Source organism: Glossina fuscipes, unplaced genomic scaffold (genome assembly GCF_014805625.2).
Source record: "Glossina fuscipes isolate IAEA_lab_2018 unplaced genomic scaffold, Yale_Gfus_2 0, whole genome shotgun sequence".
NCBI classification, from domain to species: Eukaryota; Metazoa; Arthropoda; class Insecta; order Diptera; family Glossinidae; genus Glossina; species Glossina fuscipes.
This window is the reverse complement of record NW_023998414.1, coordinates 17,330,510-17,354,307: the sequence shown is the minus strand read 5'-3', so window position 1 is coordinate 17,354,307 and position 23,798 is coordinate 17,330,510. Positions and strand designations below refer to the sequence as shown.

The following is a 23,798-nucleotide window of genomic DNA, read 5'->3' as shown; positions in this document are numbered from 1 at the left end:
AATCACCTAGGGCAGAATTTTTCAGCGTCCGCCTGAACGGCCGAAGCTAAAGATCCCGACTAACATCACAATGGTCGTAGGTTCAAATCTCGCTTGCTGTAGAGTTTTCAATAAAACCGATAGCCTTAGAGGCTACTGATTTAAGACTTTAGTCTTTTAATTTATTGTCTGGTTACATCATTACACTAATAATACCAATAATAATGATAATAATAATATTTATAAGAAAAATCAAAACTTTTTGAAATGATAAACAAGTTACACTCATATGTTCATTTTGTAGCATCTGCATCTGTCACTGCTCTATATTTTTAAACCACAATTATAACCTTAGAGTTTCACATTGCATATATATGCGCATATAATGTGATACAATATATGTCTATATAAGGTCAAGGGAGGTATTTGTGGGCGGTTTTCCCCAATACATGACTTTAAATCCGCGTAACATCGAGTATACTAGTCTATAGCGCATGTGGAACATAATTAAAAGTAAAGAAATGTTGTGAAGTTCGTTAACTCACTCGACTCTTTTTCTTTTCTTTTTTTTGGAAAATGAACTAAAATCGTAAAAAAGGCCATAACGCTGGGCAAACTTATGAAAAAGTTGATGATGTCTCGGAAGACGATGGCTTATTATAGTCAGCAACACTTTTTCCGGTTGCCAGCTTAAGACTTCTCTGAGAAACTTAGCGAAAAGTTTGCAAAAAGTTTGTTTGTAAGATATTCTCAAGCCTATGTGGATCTCACGTAGGGAAATGTTCTATATTTAGCAAGTTCGCAAGGAAATCATGCAGCACGGGTTGGTCTAACGTGGCGAGACAATTGATTTCACTCGCTATTGTCAAAAGCGAATGCAATTAAAGCAAGCAATTGAGATGCAGCGTCCAGATTTGACGGTTTTCCATCATGACAATTTCAGACCGTCTGTGTATGTGACCCGGCAAAAATTAAGAGGTCTTGGCTACGAAATTATATTGCATTTATCGTATAGTCTAAACCTTGTCCCGCTCGACTATCATTTGGTCCGTTAGCTCTCTTCAGAACTCTCTGGATGGTGCAAAACTGACTGCTAAGGAGGTCTATGAAAATCACAGGAGTAAGTTTTTCACCCGAAAATCTGAGAAGTCCTACGGTATCTACGAATCGAAAAAAAAAAACAATTTGTCGCAAACTTTTTCTTGCATCCAGTATGTACTTGTATATGCACACACATAGAGATATGACGGATTCACACCATTTGGGATATGCATTTTCAAGTGTTACAAACGTATAAATAAAGTTAGATAACCACTAACTTCTGGGCATATATACAATAGTAGTAAAAATAATAATAATCACAATATTAATCGTTCTTTATATGTATGGTCAGCAATAAATCGTTTTAAATAATTTATTATTCACAACAGTCTGTTTGACTTTGTTGAGAAGTCCTTGCTAAAGAACGTTGGCTTTGGTTTTTTATTCATTCCTTAACATAAAGTTATTTAGAGGAAATCCACTTAACTTATATATGAGTTTAATGTTATTCTCATAAAGTCAAATAAGAGAGAGTATGCTTGGCACACTCAGTTGCAAATAATGAAAGTCATTGAAATAAAATTTAATAAACCAATTAAAGATACTAAACGGTCGGTCGAATCTCAGGTTTATAGCTCATCATCAGCATTGATATAAGAAGGCTTCTATAATCATATGCTTTCCACAATTAACCCATGGGGTACATTATTCAATCCAGAATCATTTCCCGAGTTTATTTAAGCTTGTCCGTCCGTCTGTCCGCCATGTTTCTTACTTTCGTTTTGATGATAGTTAGTACACCGACATGTTTTAGTACAAGGACGAACGCTATTGAAAATGGCTCGGATCGGACAACTTTTTCAATCACTTCCCACACAAAGCCTTACATTAAAAAGTCGCTATATGAATAGTTGTACGACAATGTAAGCAATTTGATGATCACCGTGTTTCACTATAACTTTTTTATTTATTGATTTTCTTTCTGCGCGGGTAAAATTTCTAATTTTCATGTCCTGAGAAGCATCATTTTCTGTCCTTAGCCTTAGTCTTGTCTAGCCTTGTCACGGAATTTAGTACAACTAACTTTTTTGAAAAATATAAATTTCTCGCGAATATAAGCCCACTTACGATAAGAAGAGGAAGCATATTAAGATCGCGTTTCTTCTTCTACACGACATACGAATATTAAAATCTTTCATATAGAAATGTAATGAAGAGAACTCTGCCTTCAATATAAAATCTTTCTTTCTATTGGTATGTAGGAGATTTTCTGTTACATTGGCAGAAGATTCTTATTTTCCGTGAAAAGCTCGATCAAGATCTGAAAAAATGTAATATGTCAAGTTGATGGAGAAATTCATGACACTCTATAGTATTATATATAGGGTACTTCTACAGATGGACTTACTCCATAAAAAGAAATGTTTTTTTTTTTTTTCTTCTATCATAGAGAGCGCGAACGACTGTCACAATTTCGTTTATGGAATCTGTAACATGTGATCTGTAATATATGTTATCCTATATCAATTTACATTAAACTCTTATGGTTATTAACTAATTTAGCCTGATATTGTTTGTAATCAGTTTGTTTAAGTTTTTCTTCGGATATGCGATGAAATGAATTTGAGAGGATTGATGAACGCCTGACGATGCCTTACAGAATATAAAGTAGAACTGAATTTCACCTCTTTAATTATGAAGAAGTTGTGCATTGGTTGCCTATGAGGAAATATTTGAAATTTTGTTAAGTACGTTGAGCAGAAATTTTTGCTTTTGCATATCTGCTTTAGAATGGAATAAAAATGCACTTGTACAAGGGAAGTTTATTTTTTGAAAATATATACACATATATATTAAAGAGTGCTTTAAAAAAAATATAAAAAAATAGATAACTGTTTGCATTCAAAAGCGAAAAACGACGTCATGTTATTATAATATTTTTATATATCATAGAAAACTTTTTGAAATTGTTATGAAAAATAACAAAAGAAAAAAAGAAAAACTAGGTTATCTTTGTTTTGGCTCGAATCGCTTGAAACCTAACACTCTTACATTTTAAGTTTTCTCTTCCTTCCTTTTTTTAACCATAAACAAAATATAAATTCGACAAGTAATGCTAAATCTGTTGAATCTTACGACTCTTCAACATTTAAATGTGAATAAAAACTTTGTTAGAAAAAAAGAACCAGTGTTTGAAAGTTTTGACAATAAAATTGTTGATTTTTTTCTTTTGTTTTCGTTTACACAAACATTTGTAACTTATGAAAATTAATAATTTCGAGAACTTTGTTAAAAATATACAATACAATAGAGCCGCAATTAGGACGAATAAGGAAATAGGGTGAGCAGTTTGCTGAGCTCACGTTTGTCAGTGCAAAGCTGTGCTTACTACAAAAGAGAAAAAATTTAATTTGTAGACTTTTTTTCTTAACAGCCCGCAAAATGCATGCAAGCATTGGATCTATCGGTCCAATCGCTAATTCGAATATCTGTCACATCTTGCTTTGTGCGATAATCTAACATCTTGATGTTTTATGACGACATCGTTCTTTCGGATTAATAATTGTATAGTACAAAACAAGCAAGAATATTGTAGTCGGGCAAGACCGGCCGTTAGGTACTCTAAACTACTTCGCCTGATACAGTTACCCACTCGCTTTGGTATTATTATATACCAAAAATTACATATTTTTTTCATGCAAAGGCTTGCTCTCCATGAGAGCGCGCATAAGCCCAAAGGATGCCCGAAACACAATATGGCGTGATCTAAATTTAGCAAAATTAGTTTACTTTCAAAAAATTTATTATTTTCCGATTTCGTCATAAAAAGCTAGAAGCTGCACTTTTTCCCCGTACAAAGGCTTTCGTGATAACATCTATATACAGGTTGGGGTGTAAAAAGTAAACCCATTTGATTCCAATTTTATAGCAGCATTTTCTTCTTTACTTAGGGCTTACCATTGAAAGAGGAATCTTACTGTGACTACACAATAGTAGTTGTTTGAAAAATATTTCAAAACCAGTTAGTGTCATATGAAAAGTATCATAGCGAAGCGGCTTCTTCCACGAACACACAATTTTTGATCAAGAAATTTTGACAAGCGGACTTTACAAATCACTTATGTAGCTACCTTATAAACAAGTAAATATTAGCGTGATGACATCACAGTTTGCTTTCAATTGTCTCACGTCCGCAATGTCCACGTAGCAACTTCGGATCATTGTGTTTTCTACTGACAGCTAGCAGAACATATAAAAGAATTATGCCCTCTCACATCCCGCATAGAACAGACAGTATATCTTTTGGGGTCGCCAAAGTGCAATTTTTTTTGCTTATTAAAATTCGTTTCGCACTTAACTGGTCATACGTTGATCGCCGTTTTCATTCAATATTTCCTAGAAAATTATTCATATTTTTTATATATGCTGCACTTTTGCGAGATGACCTTTGTACAGTGAGATTGCAAAATCAAAAAGAACTAATAGCATATCGCATTGATAAATGGCAAATATAACATCCATTGCCTATGCCTAATTTTTCTTTCTTTATCCGGAAGTATAAAGTTCTTATGTCAGTGAGTTAGAACTCCAACGCTTTTGGCATTTAGTGTATATACAAAGGACTAAATGGACCTTTTTTTAGCAAGGTTTTCCCAATGCTGTCACAATCCTAACGGATGAATGTTGAAGTGTTACACATCGAATGACTTTCTACTTGGTCTGTTTCGATTTATGCATTACGGTACGTGAGACACTATCACTACTTTGTAAGCCAAACCCTCTCAAGGTTAAACAAGGCGATAGCGTGTTATATTGACAACGCTTTTATATGCATGTTGTATGATTCAATGTAGGAAGTTTTTTTTCGCATATAAATACAGTACAAAGTGTCCCAAATTTCAAGCCATTTTTTAAATTTAAATGAATTTTCATATAGTAATTGAATGGATTCTTGGGCTATATAGATAGCATACGGTATTGATGTCTTAATATTTAAGCACAAAAAAATCAGCGACCAAAAGCGATTTTTGAAAAATATGACTTGATAATGCTTCCACCTGAAAATCGCAACCAAACAGTGATGCGTTGTGCATTCCGCTTTTCAACAATCCCTCCTGAATTTTCTGAACATAAAAGGCGAGAGCATGTTATCGATTAATCAAACCATCGAGATGGAAACGCATTGCGTTGCTGAAGATAATTAAGTTCGAAAAATCTGCTGACACGCTGTAGGCTTTGCATATTTATCACCAAAGGATGGAGGTATGTTCATGTCGTCAAAACGTTTGCAGTATTCAGAAGAATGCTTCAGAGATCCTATAAAGCGTATATATACTTGATCAGTGTCCAATTCTAAATCAATTTCAGCATGTCTCTCTGTGCAATTCTTCAAGTCGAAAAAGTGAAGATGTCCGCTTCAAATTTGTCGACTGCCACTCCTCCACAATACAACGCAACCTGAGAAAGCTTTTGCTATCAAAGACAAACAAAAGTTTCATTTTGTTTTGCGCTCGTTACGCATAAACTACAACGGAAATAACGGTAAAAACTTGTATGTTTATTCTATAAAAAGACTTTTGATAGCTACAACGAAAAGGAAAAAATCTGCAAGTCCAACCTAATAATATAGAATATCAAGATTGCAGTTCCTCCGAATTGATTTCATTTTCTTTAAGATGATTGCGTTGACGAGTCGAATATAATTTTCTTACTTTTTTTTTTTTGGTTTGGCAACACTTTGCTACACAAATGGTGCAAAGTTCAAACTTTGCGTGAGTTTGGGAAAAGCTACATGACTGAACGCCCACCGTCAGGAAATATTTAAGTAAGCGTAAAATGTCATCACCAGCAACTACAGAAAGAAGTTTTCAACAACAAGAAATTTCGTATAAACTTTGTAAGACATTGCTTGACAAGTTCTGTACAAGATGGCGCCATCTAAATGCCAAAGGGATCAGTAAAATTCACTCGATGTGATTGAAAAGAAAATTTGACTACATGTCTTGGGCTTTCGAAACGCTAAACACGACAAATTTTGTTTGTTTATGTACCCAAACGGAAGAAAAACAAAAAATCATGGCAATAAAATTTTTTTTATTTTAGCATTTTGTCCGTATCTGAGAAAACTTCCTAGTTTTAACTTGTCAAATGTTATCGCTGTGTGACAGCTGTGTGTAAATGAGATCTCTTTCCGTAAGTAACTATATAGATACATATATATATATATATATATATATATATATGAAGAAAAGTCCGAACATTCTTAAAGCTATGCCCCGAGTAACTAAAAAACATGCGGGGAAAATATGAGTCGTGGGTACAAGAAAGTGCACACACTTTTGCTTGATCGATTTACTAACATATTCTATATAATTTGAAGACAATAGGTGTTAGATGCTAAGATGTACAAGTATTTCATTCTGCTTAAAACACTTTATAAATAAAAATTGAAAAGAGTTTAGCTAATCACTTTGCAAACATTATCGTTAATAATTTAGAAGCTATAACAGGGACGAAGAGACATATGAAACTAACAACAATTTTTTTCACTTTTTCAATATATTATCATCAAATCAATCGTCCACTGTGGGAATCTTTCGTTCATGCAACTTTTACTACGCAATATATACACACACACAAACACACACACACACACACAATTCACGGTTTTTAACAACTTGCACCGTTGCATGGAGGCCCGCCCATTTCGACATAGTTGCTTTTTTTTTTTTCATCCTTTGAAAAACTCCAAATGGAATAAACAGTTTCAATCAGATTTGGCCAATGTAGCTGACATCAATGCTGGTCAATGCTGCCACAAGCCACAGTTACTCGGAAGAAAACCACAAACAGTTACTGCAAAGTCTCTTGAACTCGAACACCTCTTTCTGAGTATATATGCTACATTTTCAGTAAACAACTTATGTGCAGGTCGCTCACCGTGCATAGTACTTTCTTTTGGGTTGACATTTTCAATAATATTATAACGAAGATATAGACGCTTAGGAAAAACCAAATGAAGTGTCCTATGTTAAAAAAAAAAAAATATGTTGTTGTTAGTAACTATCTATAAAGATGATTGTTAGGCAAAGAATTTCATCGAAGAAGGATCAGTTTATATAAGTTTTCATTCCTCATATGCTACAAACTTGTCGATGTAATTATGCTGGATAAAATTTGATTCGAGAAAGCTTTCTTTTCTAATTTTATTTAATTTTTATCGTATAACTAGTTTATTAATTTCGTGCACTTCATAGTCCAACAAAAAAGCCAATCGAAGTTATATTTTATGTTATTAGTAGTAGTTTTTACCATAGACATAAATCTGAAACACCTTGTGTGTGTAAAATTGTTGCTTATTTCAAATATTATACGCCATTTATGACAACAACGTGACTGAATCTTTTCTTTTGAACGCACGACGAAGAATCTTTTAAATGAGATGTTCACATGTACGCCTGAGTCGATGATCGTGTTTCACACACTCGATCCACTTGCGTGGAACTACGGCATCGCAGACCGTGCGAGACATAAATGGTGAATTTATTTCTAGTGTAACTACACAGCAGACAGTATGAAATTCGTTCGCCAAATTTCATTCATTTCAGCATTAATAACTTTGATCTCACAAATGATCCACGCGGTCGCGGTCTAGCTCAAGTGTGGTCGATTACGATTTCATGAAACCAGACTCGTCTCATCTTATTGCAAGATAACGCCAGACTATGCATTGCGCAAATAACTGGATTTCTTTATCGTTCTCCATACTCACCCAATCTAGCTCCCACTGACTACCACTTCTTTCGCAATTTGGACAGCTTCTTGATAGGAGAAAATATTAACTCCGATAATGCGGTAAAACTAGCTTTCTAGTAATTCACAGACTCTGGTCCGCCTGGGTTTTATACCACCCGCCTGAACAAGCTGCCGCTTAAGCGGCAAAAGTGTATCGACAATATGGGCGCATAATTGGATGAATAAAATAATTCGTAACTTTGTCTTTTTTTTTATACAAATTTCATCCTTAACGACCTAATATTTTCAGCAAAAAATAAAAATCTTTGATGCGGTAACATTTTTGCTAAAAATGATGAACAACTAAGAATTTCCTGTAAGCCTTGCCTGTTGTAACAGTAATGAGAATCAAATGTGATTTTCAGTATAATATTTTTCTTTTTCGATATAACAAATTCCGAAAGGACGCCAAATTACGATCAAATTAAATTTTTTCCTTTCGAATCGACTCTTTTTAAAATGAGACGCAGATTTCGTTACGCTTAAATTTTTGGTACTAATCTATACTCGATATAAGAGACGAATATCGAAAATGTATTTTATATCATACATCACTTCGATAATTTCTTCTGCGCGCTCCAAGCGGTTTGGCCAAGTTTTTGTGCCCTCCATCAGTGGGTGCAAAAGTTTTCGGCTTGAAATGAAAATCGATACTGTTTATCATAACTAAGTACATTTTCGTGTGCATGCGTTTGTGCATATATTATTCGGTCTACGAACGCATGCATTTTGTGTGTGCGAGCATAATTGGCATGATTCTCTATCTAATTTATTTTCACACAACTTAAGTGTGTACGTGTGCTTGAGTGTGCGTGCGTGTTTGATGTGTTGTGCAAGCATGGATGCCTGTGTCGCTACTGTACAGCAAAAAGAGTATGAAGTATGAATTCATAGATATAACATTTTACCACCAATTTTAAATTGTCAACTGTAGTTGTGGAATCTAGTCATTCCTTTCTTTGCTTTCTTCTTTCAAATTATATTTTGTGACCTCGTTTTAGTTCACTGCACGAGATACATACACCTATTCCACGATTTACACGGATACAACATAAACAATAATATTTATTATTCGTCAATGAAATAAAAGCTTCCTAAAAGTACAGCATTTTCAAATATGCAATCACAAAAGAAAAAACAAAAATTCTTCGTATTCAACGTTAGGCTCGCTTAATATTAACTCTTTGCACTCCTACATCAACTATGTGTCGTCGACATTGTGTTTGTTGGTATCAGTCCTTACAAGGAATCGACACTGCATTATATCAAATTGTTCATTAAGGAGTTAGCGGTATATGAAAGAAGCAAAAAAAAAAAAAAAAAGATGATAACGTGTAAGTCAGGGTATAGATGCATTTATCGCTTTCCGCATGTATGTCTGTCAAGCACAATAAAGTTTTATGCAACTCAAAAATTTATTGTTACACAAGCTTTCCATTGCTTTTGTGTTTGTTTGTTGTTGCGTTAAGATGAGCCAATTATTGACTATTGCCACATACACACACCGCTTACACATACAAATAAATGAGTAGATAAAATATTTAAGCGTGTGCGTGTATATGTATATGGATTTATGCAATGATATTTAGTAAAGTCATCCCTCACCGTAGCATTGTATCGATCTGTGAAGTGATATTAATTTGATTATATATTTCCTTCTCTCTTTTCTTTCCACCGTCACTTATCCGTCGCGATTTTCTTGAACTGCATACACAGCTCCGCAAACCGGCATCCACTCTTTCAATTCCTGGCTCGATGAAAACACCTTCCATTGCGAATCGGGAACAGATCTCATCAGGATGCAACGAAGAAGCAGCAGAGGCGTTAGTTGGCATAAATACCGACTATCCAAGGTATGAAATGTATGTATATCCAAAATCCTTCCCATCCGCATCTAGTAAGTAGAATTTGTTAAATAACATTTTTTATTATTATATTTATGTTAATATTAGTATGAAACCAATACGTAGAACACAAATACCATACCTATCTATACCTTTTTGTCTTAGAAATCAGCCCGCTTTCCCTTTTTGCCTTAGAATTCAAAAAAAAAAAAAAAAAACATTTAGCACTTTATAGATCTACCTAAAATGAATCCTGAACAATCCACCATTTTGCCTGGTTTCACTAGGCAAGTAAGTCACTTGTGTGTGTGTGCCTTCTTTAATGATTGAAAAATTATAAAATATGAATATAATATATACAATAATATTTACAAACTACATACATATAGAATAATTCGTATGTTAGAAGAATTAAATACAGATAAGAAGTCTGCCAATTGTAAAAATCAAAAATTCCCTTTAAAAATCCTATATTTATTATGTCCGTCCGATTAACGAAAGACTCGGTTTCGTCCATTCACTTTTCTGCATACTTTTATGGTTTCATGCCCAGAATTAAGTGGGATAATAAGCTTATTTAAGACAGCTAAACATGCGAAAGTACTAAGGCTGGGCAAAGCCCATTATTAAATAGCCTTTTTAGGTTTTTATTTGAGATAATGAAAGCTCTTTTACGGATTACAATACATACTAAAATCTTATAAATCGAATCATTTTTCTTGAAATGCGGCAATACGTGTTTATTACGGCACTCGCTTTGTCAAGCTTTATTTGCATGTTTTTCGGAAAAGGCTACGTTTAGTACCTTAATAGAAACTACACTTCATTGATTTTGGCCGAAGTTATTTTCGCTTGCATACGATATACGCTTGTAAGGCGTCTTTGTAATGTGTCTTGTGGATACTGAGACAGGGTTGCAAGTCTCTAACAAGGGATCCACATATCGGTCGACTAAGAATCGTTGATTCGTATCAGGAATGTCCCGTCGGGCAGATATCTTTTGAACATCAACTCCAGCACTTCTCTTTAAATACCCTTTCAATTCTGCCCGTAATGCCTTTGTACCACACTTTTTCGGGTATTATCAATAAAAAAAATGCTAACCAATATTTTCGTTTTTCAAAAAGATCTCACTACAGTCGACTACAGTACGTGCGCTATTGTGCTGAGATTGTCTATATCCAAATTTGTGATTTCCTTTTAGATACGGGACACAGAGGACTTTAGTAATGCTTTCCAAAAAAGCTTACATGATATTGGTAACAAGCCTACAAGTCGAAGACTTGTCAGAGTACCATCTTCTTGTGAGATTTATTAAATTATATATAATTCTTGAAAATTGTTTAAAAATGTACGTAAATTGCTTTTGTGATCCGTAGAAAGCATTGAAGCTAACAAAGGACAGGTTATGACAGGCGGAATTAATAACATGTTCTTCGTATATATTAAATCAAGACCTTTCCATATGCAAGGACGGAAATTATACAAATATTTCTATTCATTTTGCGACACCCAGAAATACACATTGCATAAATTTTCCTCTGCACAATCGCCATTTTCTGCCTCTTCTCTTGGCTCGAATTTTCATGAATTTCAGCATTTAATTTCCCACCTTAAGTCAACAAATCAAATTTGAATCTAATCCAATCTGTTCAAAACTAACCGTGCGATTAAAATCATAAGAAAATTTGAAAATGTAAAAATTTCTCTGCTACCGATTTTTCTGCTGAACCGATCAAGCAGTTCGCATCTAGCGGCGCAAAAATTTTTTCAAAAGAGACCTGTGTGTTGGTTCACCTTTTGGGTTAGGAATCCTAAAAGTGCTACAGTAATTGCTCCCGATCGAAATGGCACATATTTACTTTTGTCAATGTTCGTTGAAGATAGAGGATATTTTTTTTTCCAATGTTGATGAGAAGAGCTCATGATATTTTCTCCCTGATCCGTTTATTTTATGCCCTGCCGAATCGCATTTTGAGCTTAATATTTTTCTACGTCTTAAATATCCCATAAAATTGAAATCGAAAATGATATCGAATTGCATCTCTATGCTTCTCATATTATTATTGAACGAATCTGCTGGAAAATTGTCGAAAATGTTGAAATCAAAGCTTTAGCACAACATAACTTAATTCAAGCTAAGAGGTAATGTATCAGAATATTATAGCCTGTGATGTTCATTTGTTGAACAGGGTTTTTCATGTTTTTTTTGTCAAAGAGATTGTCATTCCGTCGCTTTCTATATTGAAACGAAGTCTGCAAAAATAAATTGTCGGTCTACCATTCATTTATTTTAAGCATCCTCTTTATTGTCTAGGCCAGAACCATAACACACATTCACAATATTTCCGTCCAGTGTGACATCCGCTATAACAAATAACATTTATTTATTTATCTTCAATATATATAAATGTATACAAAAAAAAATAAAAAAATAAAAAAATATTTTATTGAGTGTAGATGTGCATAAATATTATATTACATTTAAAGCACACATACTTTTCGGGGTTGTTTCGGTGACTCCTTGTTAAACATGCGGACAAACAAAAGCTCCTTCATATGTATAAACTTGCATATTTGTATGTTGAAATCTCTACCAACGCATCCGTAGTCGACAAATAATGAATTCAATTTCACTATATTTCAGTGGAAACGTCTGCTTGCAAATGTGTAAAAAGACAAACATTCTTTGCATTCCACTTCTATTACAAATTACAAAATGTAGATGCGATATGTAACATATATTAGACACATTGATGTATGTGCAGCAGCATCAGTATGCGAAAACTCTGCCATTAAAAAAACATTTTGCTGTGATAAACACCTTACATGCAAGCTTTTATAGTAAAAATATTATGTCATAGATGTATAGAAACGAAAGGAGGATTTTCCATTTTCATTTCATTTTTTTGATTTATAATTGAGTTTATGAAAAATAATTTTAAAATTTATTGCTTGGAAAGCTTTTGTGTAAGCCGTTGCCTGAGAAAACTAATTGAATAGTTTGAGCATAATATTTGCTGCACGCAAATCAGTATTTCAGAGCAGTGTTAAGTGTTAAGGTCACTTATAAACACCTCTCATAAACACCTGCTCGCGTTTGCTAATGCTTTTCTTTTTCAATTTACCATTCAGGGATAAGAACATATTTATTCTCTAGTTCCGTATGTAACCAACACACACTTTGTATTTGTAATATGATTAACGTGCCGTGCCAAAACGATTTATCCAACTGTTTCCCAATCTGTTGTAACAATTTTCAAAGTTACAGCGAACAGTATGAAAACTGAATTATTTTGATTTGAATAAGATTTTATAGCTTTGTTGGGCACATGTTTATTACATGTTCATATGCTGAAATTCGTGTTTCACAATATAAAATACATTGAACTACTAACTATTCCCAATTATTTAAAGAAAGATAAAATTTTACTTTCAATCAAATTAGTCGATTAACGTTCATTCAAACGTTCGAATTGCCATCGATGAATACCAGAAAACAACGCGAACTGAACTGAACGAACTGAATTACTAATTGCGCAGAAAATTAGGAATATTCGGAAATTTAGATGAATATAGAATCGGAACTGAACACATCTTCTACTCATAGCTTAGAAGGGAGTCGTTCAAACAGTCGTTCATAAAACAAGATCATAACCATTATCATTATCACTATTATTAACAATTACCGATATCGTTATCATTATCACTATCTTTATCATTAGCATTAACATTATCATTATCAGTAATATTAAACATTATTGCTCTCATCATTATTATTATGGCTATTATTATCATTACCACTGTCATTATCTTTTACTACTATCATTGCCACTATCATTATGGATATCATCATCATCATCATCATCATCATCATCATCATCATCATCATCATCATCATCATCATCATTATAATTATCGTTATCATTACGACAACCATTACCATTATGGTTATCATTATTATTATTGTTATCATTGCCGTTATGGTTATCATTATAGTGATTATCCTTATCATAATCACTATGAATATCATCATCATTCTTATATATATAAGCTCCGCCTTATTTATATATGACATAGTTACGGGAAATTGTAAATGAACCTTTAAACTGAATGAGCCAATATATAAACTCGTAGTTGCCACAGTATAAGAAAAATGATGAGACTATATGTGCGTTGTATACATATGAAGAGCAATTTTTACTTTATGGCCCTAGCCTCTTTGGCCTGATTTTCGTCAGATTATTATTTTTACTATTGAATCTCGATAAGAGGCGCGTAAACGCGCGTAGACGCGTAAACTAACAAAAATAATTAGATCAACTTATCGTAACTGCGACGAAAATTGTTTCGGAAAGTTCAGAGATTACGATGCTGAATTCTGGCTGTTGTAGATCGTAGAGCAAGGTTACTATACTATTTATCTACAATCATCGACATAGAAATGCGTTTAAAAACCGATTCAAAGAATTAATCACCCTCTGCAATAAAGTTAAAATTACATTAAGCCTAAGCCATAAACAGAATTTATTGTATGTGGCAACTTGCGGGGGGGACTCCTATAAAATAAATTTATTAAATCTCTCCAAATTCATGCATAATGAGGCTTTTTGTTTGTATGATTTTTTAAATTTTCAGGTATATGGAGGAACGCGCTTTAACTGGCGGTAATACATCCCGAAAACCTTCGACAAATTCCACTAAACACAAACCCAATGTCGGCTATCGACTTGGGAAACGTAAAGCTTTATTCGAGAAACGCAAACGCATCAGTGACTACGCTTTGGTCATGGGTATGTTTGGCATTATTGTGATGGTTATTGAGAATGAGTTAAGCAGCGCTGGCGTTTACACAAAGGTATAATCGATAATTGTGTACTTGTTTCCCTTTTTATTTTTATTTTTTTTTTATTATTATTATTTTTTTTGTTTTTTGCTTGTATATTATTTACACGGGAGTTATAATGAATTAATTCTATTATTATTCTTCTCTCTTATTCTATTTTCTTCACGTATCGCGTTTCTTTCAGGCATCCTTTTATTCCACGGCGCTTAAAACATTAATATCGGTTTCGACTGTGATTCTTTTAGGTCTAATTATAGCTTATCATGCTTTGGAAGTGCAGGTGAGAGTGAGTGCTAATTAAATTTCCTTTTACAGATGTATCAGATGTGTCGATGGTCGTCTTAGTCGTTTTAGTTGTTTCTATTGTCAATATTGCTACTTCATACACAAGGACGCATACACGCACACGCGGGCGAGATATATTATTATTGTATAATAATCGTTAAGTATATATTCAAAATTCAAACAGAAAATTGAAACACTTTTTACACTACAGCAGTTATTTAAAGAATTAAATATCGAAGGAACAAATCGAATAAGAAACTTTTTAGATGTAATCAGTAAATATAATCAACACCGATGTAAATATTTATAAATTAGTAAAGAAATTTAGTTTACAAGTCGAGAATTCTACGTAAGCTTAGGTATTTGATTATTTGGCTCTGCACGCTTTCACAACAAAAGAAGTATAAAAAGTATGAAAACACTATGGTAGGACACGGCGCACTATTTAATACCGTACACCACCTTATAGGTATTCACATAACGAGTTTTCAAAATGAGTGGTCGAAACAGTCGTCCGATCCTTCGACCAAAGCACACCAGTGTAGAAAATTTCATCAAAATGTTTAAAAAATTGTAATCTGTTGGTTGAACATAACATAACAAGACGTACAAATGGACAGACGGACAGACAGACAGACAGGCTTAAACCAAACAAGAAAGTGATTCTGATTCGATCGATATAATAAAAGATGAGCCATCCTAAACTCGTTATAAGCTTACCCTTGTACTACAAGTGATATATGGTGTCAAGATGAAAGCATTTTACTTTTATTATAAATAATTATCCCTCTAGTACTTCAGAAGCATACAAACAGCAATCTAAAACTAGTGACATACACGCACAAACTAAATTAGAAAATAGTCGCGATGAAACCGCAAATTCTTTGCCAGTTATTAAAAAATGGGCAAATTCAAATAATATAATGCATTCAAAATATTGTCGTTTATAATTCGTAGCCTATACTTATACATCAATGTAATATTAAAAGAAATAACTTCAACTCGATAGCTAAAAGGTCTACAAAAACATTTTACGCGAATGTTTAAGTAGCCGCTGAAAAAAAAGTATAAAAAAAAGAAGAGCGACCGTTCTTTTACTGACCCCTAAAGGTATTTCCATTGTAAATGAAGCACAAAACACGACCAAATTTGGCACATATCACTATTCACGGGACCAATTTTCAACAGAAAATACTAATGGAAGGTCGTCCTTGTTGTTATTGTAAAGGTATATCTTTTGTAAAGTCTTTTACGTTGGAACGAATTCGAAAAATATGCTGCATCCAATCCAACTTATCCGCATTTATGTAGTCGAGCTTTGCTAAGAAGTATTAAAGAAGAGGAAGAAGAAGAAGAAATTTCATATAGCGGCTCTGTAATATTTCGCGAGCAGCACAAACAATGAAAGTACTATAACACTTAATCATTCAAATAATTTTGGAAAATTCTAAATAAATGGCAAACCAATCGCTGAATGCGACCTCATTCCTAAACAGGTTACAAAAAATTACGGGACTTTCTATTTTAGTTACCATAAGAGAGAACATGTCATTGGTTTTTGACGGTAAGGATCCCGTTCTGTTCTTGTTTGAAATACACAAAAGATTTTTAAGATACCAGAAGTACCAGGAGTATGATAACATGGTCTAGCTTCGACGCCATTCCTTACTTTCTTTCCATTTATCATGACTGCGTTACGGTCATTTTCATACGAAGCTACTACAGGTGACTCATTTAGTGATAATGATCATCGCCGATGATAACGTATTTTAAACGGGTGTCGAGTGCATTGAACTTGAGATGAATACCGTGAACATAAATTTATTATTTTAAATTTGTTTCTTCAATTCATAAGAAAGTGGAGTATCGAGCTTTTCGCCAATTTCGAGATTATTTCAATTTATTCGCAATTGTTAAGTGCCTTACGTCAAGCAATTGATGTTTAATCATATGCAGTTCTTTGCACAACTCACTCGCTTTTTGTTCGCCTCACAAAATACACATGAATAAATCATGGCGTTATTTTTTACTTTTGGCTAGCGCTACAAAACTGAAATCATATCTTGCTCGGCTTGTTTTTAATTTCAACTAAACACCACCACGAAAATGAAAAAAAAAAAAAAACTGTATCCCCAACAGATGTGCTACGTGTAAATGCTTTTTTACCAAACCAATAAGATGAATAAATCCTTGTGCCAAGCTTCATACCAACATCTGTTAATTATAGTTCGTTAATTAATTGAAGAATATGTTTTAAAGTTTTCATATCCGTCTCTATAGGCTTAATCGTTAATACGTGTATGCGTCGAGTATGAGCTTTCGTTTCGTCAAAAGAAACAGATTGATGGCCAAAGGGAGTTCTATTTACATTTAGGGTCTCGATCGACATAACAAAAGCATTTCATGAGATTTCTTATCCTATTTTGAATTTTTAGGCGTAGTAAAGCAAATATCAATTATATTCTTCCTGTCCGAAAATATAGTTTACATTTTGATTTTGGTTTAGCCATGTTAGTTAGAGTAACTACCTTAATGAATTTCTTGTCCCAACTTTATACCTGGCATTTTTTTAACCGGTATTTGAGAAAGTAGAAACAAATTTAAATAATCAGTATTTTCGTGTGCGAGGAAAAAATTTTTTTTCGGCACGAAATAGTATTAATATAAGTAAACGTTTTGTTGTCTTCTTCCTAAACCTTTGCCGTACTCTTCCTTTCGTTTTTTATATTCTTAAATTTAATATCGTTCTATCAATCATCTATAATTTTTACGATATATTAAGTTTTTCTTTACTATTGTAACTTCAAAAATTATATGTGCTACAGAACTGTCATTAGTTATTTGATAAGACTCTGAACTAGATTCTTAACGATGAGTGTGTCGATCCGTCCAGTGCAAACAGTTATCCTTATTATAAATATTATTGAAGCACGTATTACTATTCGCAAAGCGCAATTTCTAGTCAAATATTCGATTCAATTTTGAATGGCTTCCTTTTTAATTAAATTTGAAAATGGGTTTCCGTGTAGCGAACTTTAACTGTTTTCATTATCAGTTCATTGTTCAATTGGCGCGCAGTGAATTTTAATGCATAAAGTTCCAAAACTACTACAAAAACACTGATCCTAGTATAAGTGTAATTGTGCACGAATATTTGAAAGATGCACAAGTGTTTGTTTTTTTTTTTTTTTTTTTTTTTTGTAAACTTTACATTGTTTTATATACGATTGCTGTTTTATTGCTTTACTTAAAATTGCATGTGCTATGTATGTACATGCAAAAGTACGTATATCAATTGATAATATAATCGACGAGTATATATTTTCTCTTGTTCTTATACTTAGATATCTTCACATAGATTGTCATCTTCAAATATATTGCTTTTATGGCCCTGCATATATTCACATCAATATATACAATGCGTGTAGTTATGTAATACACTACTTTACATGCACACTCGCAAGGCTATCTGTAGATATAAAACTGAATAGCACCTTTTAAAGCACACTCACTTCCGATTTACACATAGATATGTTAAAAATGTACACTCATACTGTTGTATTTTTTGTATATGTATATGTAAATGTACGGTAGATATATGCAATAGTAGAATATTTATCAGGCATGATACCGACCGAACAGCCGACCGAATGACCGCCCGACAAGTGCTACAGTAATTAATTCAATTTGTATTAAATGTGGAACCGATCCAACATCCTTTTCTTGTTTTTTTCTTTTTTTTTTTTTTGCATACATATATATATATAGATAGATATATATACAAAAAAGTGTATTAACATGTGATTGATTTGGCATTCAATGAAAAGAGGATTTGAATATATTCCAAAACACCGACATACTTACATACATATCCACTTGAATTTACATTTACATATATAATGTATACGGTAAAAGGATAGAAAATAGTTTTACATGTTTAATATCTTCTTCTACTATATAATACATTAGGGATCTGGAATCTGATTTCTCATTTGTGCAAACAACTGTATTTAATCTACTTGAAATGTATGCATACATATCGTATTATTTACGCTTGTATTTCTTCGATTGAAGATATTTATTTGTTTATGGTCTTCTTTGAGTTGCCTACACGTATTATAGAAACTTATAAACATATTCGTTTGAGAGAATCTAGATTTGTCTGTCCAATATAATCACCCATGTACACAATTCAACACTTAAGCAGAAAACCAACACAATTGAGACAAGAATGGCGACAATAAAGCTGGAATCCATTAGCTTCAAAAGCAATAAAAGTAATGAAAGTGATATGCTTGTAGTTAATAATAAGCAATATACTAACGTAATGTATATCCAAAATTGCTAAAAGTAGTGCAGCGTGGTAATTATAATTGGCTGCTTCTGTTTATTCTAAGACTTAAGTAAATGTCAATTTAAAAACACTTAATAGTTCATTCTGATTTCCGCCCCATTTTCAAATTGTACGCTCAAAATTGCCATTTCTTCTACACTACACAGATAAAAAAGGGTGGGGGTGGGGGTTTAGATGCTTAGCACTTGTTCTGTATTAAATTGACGAATGTATGTATGCGCAGACTCATCTCTTATTGCAACGATCGATTTAAAATCGATTTAAGCTTTTCTGTCTATTCATGCCGATCATTTATTCAATCTGCACATCGCAGCTTTAGAGATATTTGGATAAATTGTGACACACTAACGATAGGCCTTGACCCAATGATAAGCTCTAGTTCAAATTGATTGGATTGCAGCTTTTCTGTGAACACTATCCATACTTTTCTTATTCTTATTTCAAAAATTTCATTACATGGAAGTCGCAATTCGCAAAAATTTCACAAAATAAACCATTGAAGTAGTAAAATTTCGCCATACTTAACTAGGTAGATGTGAGAAATTAATATCGGATCAGCTAATCGAAACCTTTCCCATGAAAGGTGTCAAATTTGGTTTACATATGACTACTTTTTGAACCCCAGCTCGCAATGTATTTTATTCGTCAGTTCACCTTTTATCCCCCCCCCCCCCCCTTACCATATGAAGACTCTCGTGAAAAGCTTAGCCTTCTATAGTAATACGAACAATTTACAGCATGTTATCATGAAAACATATGAAGAATGAAACAAGTAAAAATGTGTTACATTGTGTATAGCGGTCGGCCTGTGCCGACTGCATTATTCATACATGTATTCAATTTGCCTACCATTATAATGACTTATTTATTAATTTTTTTTATTAATTTCATTTTTGGTCATAAGAAGTCATAGAAAACTCTTTTAAAATGCCATTGCTATGAATTTTTTAAACTTTTTTTTTTGCGAAATTCAAAAGCTTGGCTTTCGAACTGCTTTAAGCGATAATATGCTTTGAGCAGTAACAGTCTTTCTCGTTTCAAAATGGTTTTCAGCTTCGAGCTACTTATGGCATGATAGCGTGCGCTGGCTACTTGCTCCTCGCTCTTACAGTCGAAGATTTTTAAATTTACTTCTTTGGATTTAACCTAAATTACCCATACGATGAAAAGGCATTTGTTGTTGTTGTAACCAACGGGCTTATCATTTACAAAAAAAATTGTTCTGTTTTCCGAACCAGCGAACCGTTTAACACAACAAAAACAATGTTTCAAATACGAAATGATTATACACTGGTGTAATTTATAGTACATTAAAGAGTACTGATGATATAATCAGATGATGTTTACATCATCGTTGTCTAGTCTTTTAGATTTGATGGACAGCTTTAAAAAGAGGCAACTACAATAATGGGTGGGCGTGGATGCTTTTTCCCCATTTTTGTAGAAATTTACTTATGTTACACTTTACGAGCATGCGTTGACGTCATAGGCGTGTCCTTTGATCGCATTGGGCCAACCTTTCAACTTCTTTGCAAATTTCGGGCAAAAGAGTCAATATCTTATTTGCTGCGAACGGCAATATGTTTATCAAAGATACTATGCAATTGAGCGGACATACAGACGGACATAAGTAAATCGATTCAGAGCAAGAATATAGGTAATTTATGCGGTCTGTGAAGCTTGCTTCAAACGCCGTTACAAAAAAAACAAAACATCCTTCGACAATGAGTACAAAAAAAGTAAATCGTTTTATTTACTTACTTACGTATATCTTATGAAGCAATTCGTAAATTTTAAGCACATTGATGTCTGTGTGATTGGCGAACGTTTGAATGAAAAATTTCAAGTTTTTTCAATAAATCAAGTTTGAAGCATTTTATGCAACGACATGCTCTCTACGTATTGCAGTTTAAAAACTCATTTCAAAATATTGTTAAGTAAAAATTCAAATGAAAATACTGCATGGCATACTAAAAAATCAAGTAAATATCTTATGAACAGAATTTTTTCTTATAATCAATTTTTTATTAACTTTTATAATTAGTAGGCAATCCCAGAACCTTAAAAATACCCTTCAACGTTCAAAAATTAATTCCCATTCTCTTGGACGTAAAATAAATATGAGGAACTCAGGTATAAATTTTTAACTTGTTGGCATAAACACAGATTCCTTTGGAAGTAATTTCAGCCTCATTCATGCTTTCAATGATCGCCTTCCTATAGCTACGCTAACCTACTTTCGTTTGGAAATGCTTTTAAGTGATCACATGCACTCCCTTAACATATTTGTTACTGTATTAGAGAAGTGAAAAATCATCATCATCAGCAGCCACATATATATATGTTCGAAGATTCAAAGCATTTATTAAGCAAATTAAAGCAAAAAATTTTATGGTATAACTATTCCGAGTAAAGACTTTCTCCCTTGAAATTTCAAGCACCTGTAATGGTACCCTTTTACATCATTCTGGATTATTTAAAGAATTTCGCTAGCAAATAAGGCGGATTTTCATGCGTAAACGCGGTGTGCATACGCAAAGGAGCTTTCTCATGTCCAAAATTTCATGCAAAATAGGAGAATTGGCTGCCGTTTGAAATCGTTAAGATGTCGGTTAGCTTCTTAAAACTACACTTTTTTACCTTTTTATTGAGATTAATTTTCAGGTTAATTTATTTTCAGGCGCTGTTTAGGATTTGTTAAAATAATATAAATCGCGATAGTCGTAGGCGCGTAATGTGTTTTGCAGCAGCGTAAATAGTGTATTGTTATAATATGAAAATACTGGATATTATGTACGCATAAATTTTGTCATTGCACTTGTAACATGCAAAAATATGGATCAAAGCCGCATTGTGTATTTAGCGGTGTTTTTATAACAAATAAAACAAACAACATAGTAGACAGCTAATGTCTAAGACCAGCCGATATAGATCTATTTTAAAAGAGGATGCTATACGTTTCATTAATAACTATCAAGCTGAAGTAAGGGATTATCGGAAAGAGTCATCAACCATTCTATAAATCATCATTCTTTAAGAGAATTAAACGGCTCTAAGCTAACAGTATATATATGTATATTTTTTAAATTTCTTCACTTCTTCCAACATGGCTTAGTTGTTTATGTTTTTATTTATTCCTTTCTTCATTTTCATTCATTCATTCAATTATCTCTCTTTTTTTATCACAATTATTTTTTTACTTTAGTTGAACAGTTCCGCGTACAAAACGATGAAATCTTATTATTATGGTGCAGGAGTACAAAAAATACTGTATAGACGTGAGCATGTATCTGTCACACAATATATAATATTATATAGTATATGCGTAAAGCAAAATGTGGCAATAGATAGGATATTCGTTTATAACGTACATTACCTCTAGTAATCTTAAGGAAATCTGGTAGAGTGATTTTAAATTTAATTGTTTTGCGCAGCGTAGTTGAAATCTTGCGGATAAGCTACTGCAGAGATAGATAGTTTTTATAAAAAAATAGCGCTCAGTTAGGGCCCATGGAAAATGAAGTTGTGTGAGATAATTTCCTTCAGTTAGTTAATTTAAATGAAGTTTTTGTTATAAAGTAGAATAAATAATAAATAGAAGACAAATAAGAGTGCTATAGTCCGACAAGGACGACAATTACATACCCTAAGCCCTGTTATTAAAACATACTCAAAACGCCGAATGACGTGACCTTAAACCTAATTTTCTTGTCAAGTATTTTTCCGCCGGAACAAACCACAAATATTAGGCTTTGTCGCCACAGAATGCTTTGCTTTCGTGAAAGCCGCTATATGCAGTGTGGTCAAGAGATTTATGAGATTTTTGTGATCTAAATTCCCTATTTACAGATTTTCTTAGGAGAAATTTTCATCAATTCAATATTAAAAATTGAACCATTTTGGTCTATAAAGCCGTATTTAGCAACTAAAAAATAGACGTCCGCGGTCCCAATTCTGTAAGGCAAATTTTTATGTAAAATTATTATTATGAACGAACTTTCATCAAGAAGTATTGAAAATTCGGCCTTTTTACCATAACAAAATTTAGTTTCCGTAGGCACGATTACAAGACAACTGGCTCAAAGAATTGGCCCATAAGATCCAAAGTCCTGTTTTAGAATTCCAAACTACTATTTTTGTCGCGAAATTCTAGACATTATATATTATCTATACAGTACATCTATAATACATTACAATATTGTTTCTTATAACGACTTATCAAAATAAGGCTTCAAAGAAGTGTTTTGGTGCGAATCATTTTGGATAATGTGCCACATTTTATCAAAATATCTCGAAAAGTACGATCTGTAGGATGAGTACAAGAATACGTGGATAGACTTTAGACATACAGACAAGCTTAGAAAATGTTTCTAAATCGAGCGGCGTAATAATAGGTGGGCCTATGTCAAACCGTCCGCACAAACTTAACATAGCCCGTATCGCAAGTAGCGTAGGTAGTATAAATACGGATAAAACGTTTCTATTAGATTAAGTAAGACGGCGCAGCTGAGTGTAATTCATTTGTTAGTGCAGCTTTGAACTATAATAACTTAAATCATCAGTATTAATATCCTGAGGCGATATTTTCTTGTAAAACTTAAAATCGAATTATTGGGCATTTGTCAGCATTTCTTTTCACATTATTTTTCAATTG

At 33.1% G+C, this 23,798-nt stretch overlaps 1 protein-coding gene across 22 annotated transcripts in view; it reads left to right on the top strand.

The window, feature by feature from the left end:
- LOC119633132 (small conductance calcium-activated potassium channel protein) overlaps positions 1–23,798 on the top strand; it is a 244,980-nt gene that overhangs the window by 171,119 nt on the left and 50,063 nt on the right. For 13 of the 22 annotated variants that reach the window (XM_038026582.1, XM_038026465.1, XM_038026535.1 and 10 more), the window contains 3 exons: positions 9,532–9,677; positions 14,298–14,517; positions 14,690–14,791. In XM_038026582.1, the coding sequence (XP_037882510.1) occupies positions 9,532–9,677; positions 14,298–14,517; positions 14,690–14,791 (468 nt within the window). The remainder of the gene's footprint in view (positions 1–9,531; positions 9,678–14,297; positions 14,518–14,689; positions 14,792–23,798) is intronic. The other 9 variants (XM_038026553.1, XM_038026527.1, XM_038026483.1 and 6 more) reach the window with 3 other exon arrangements.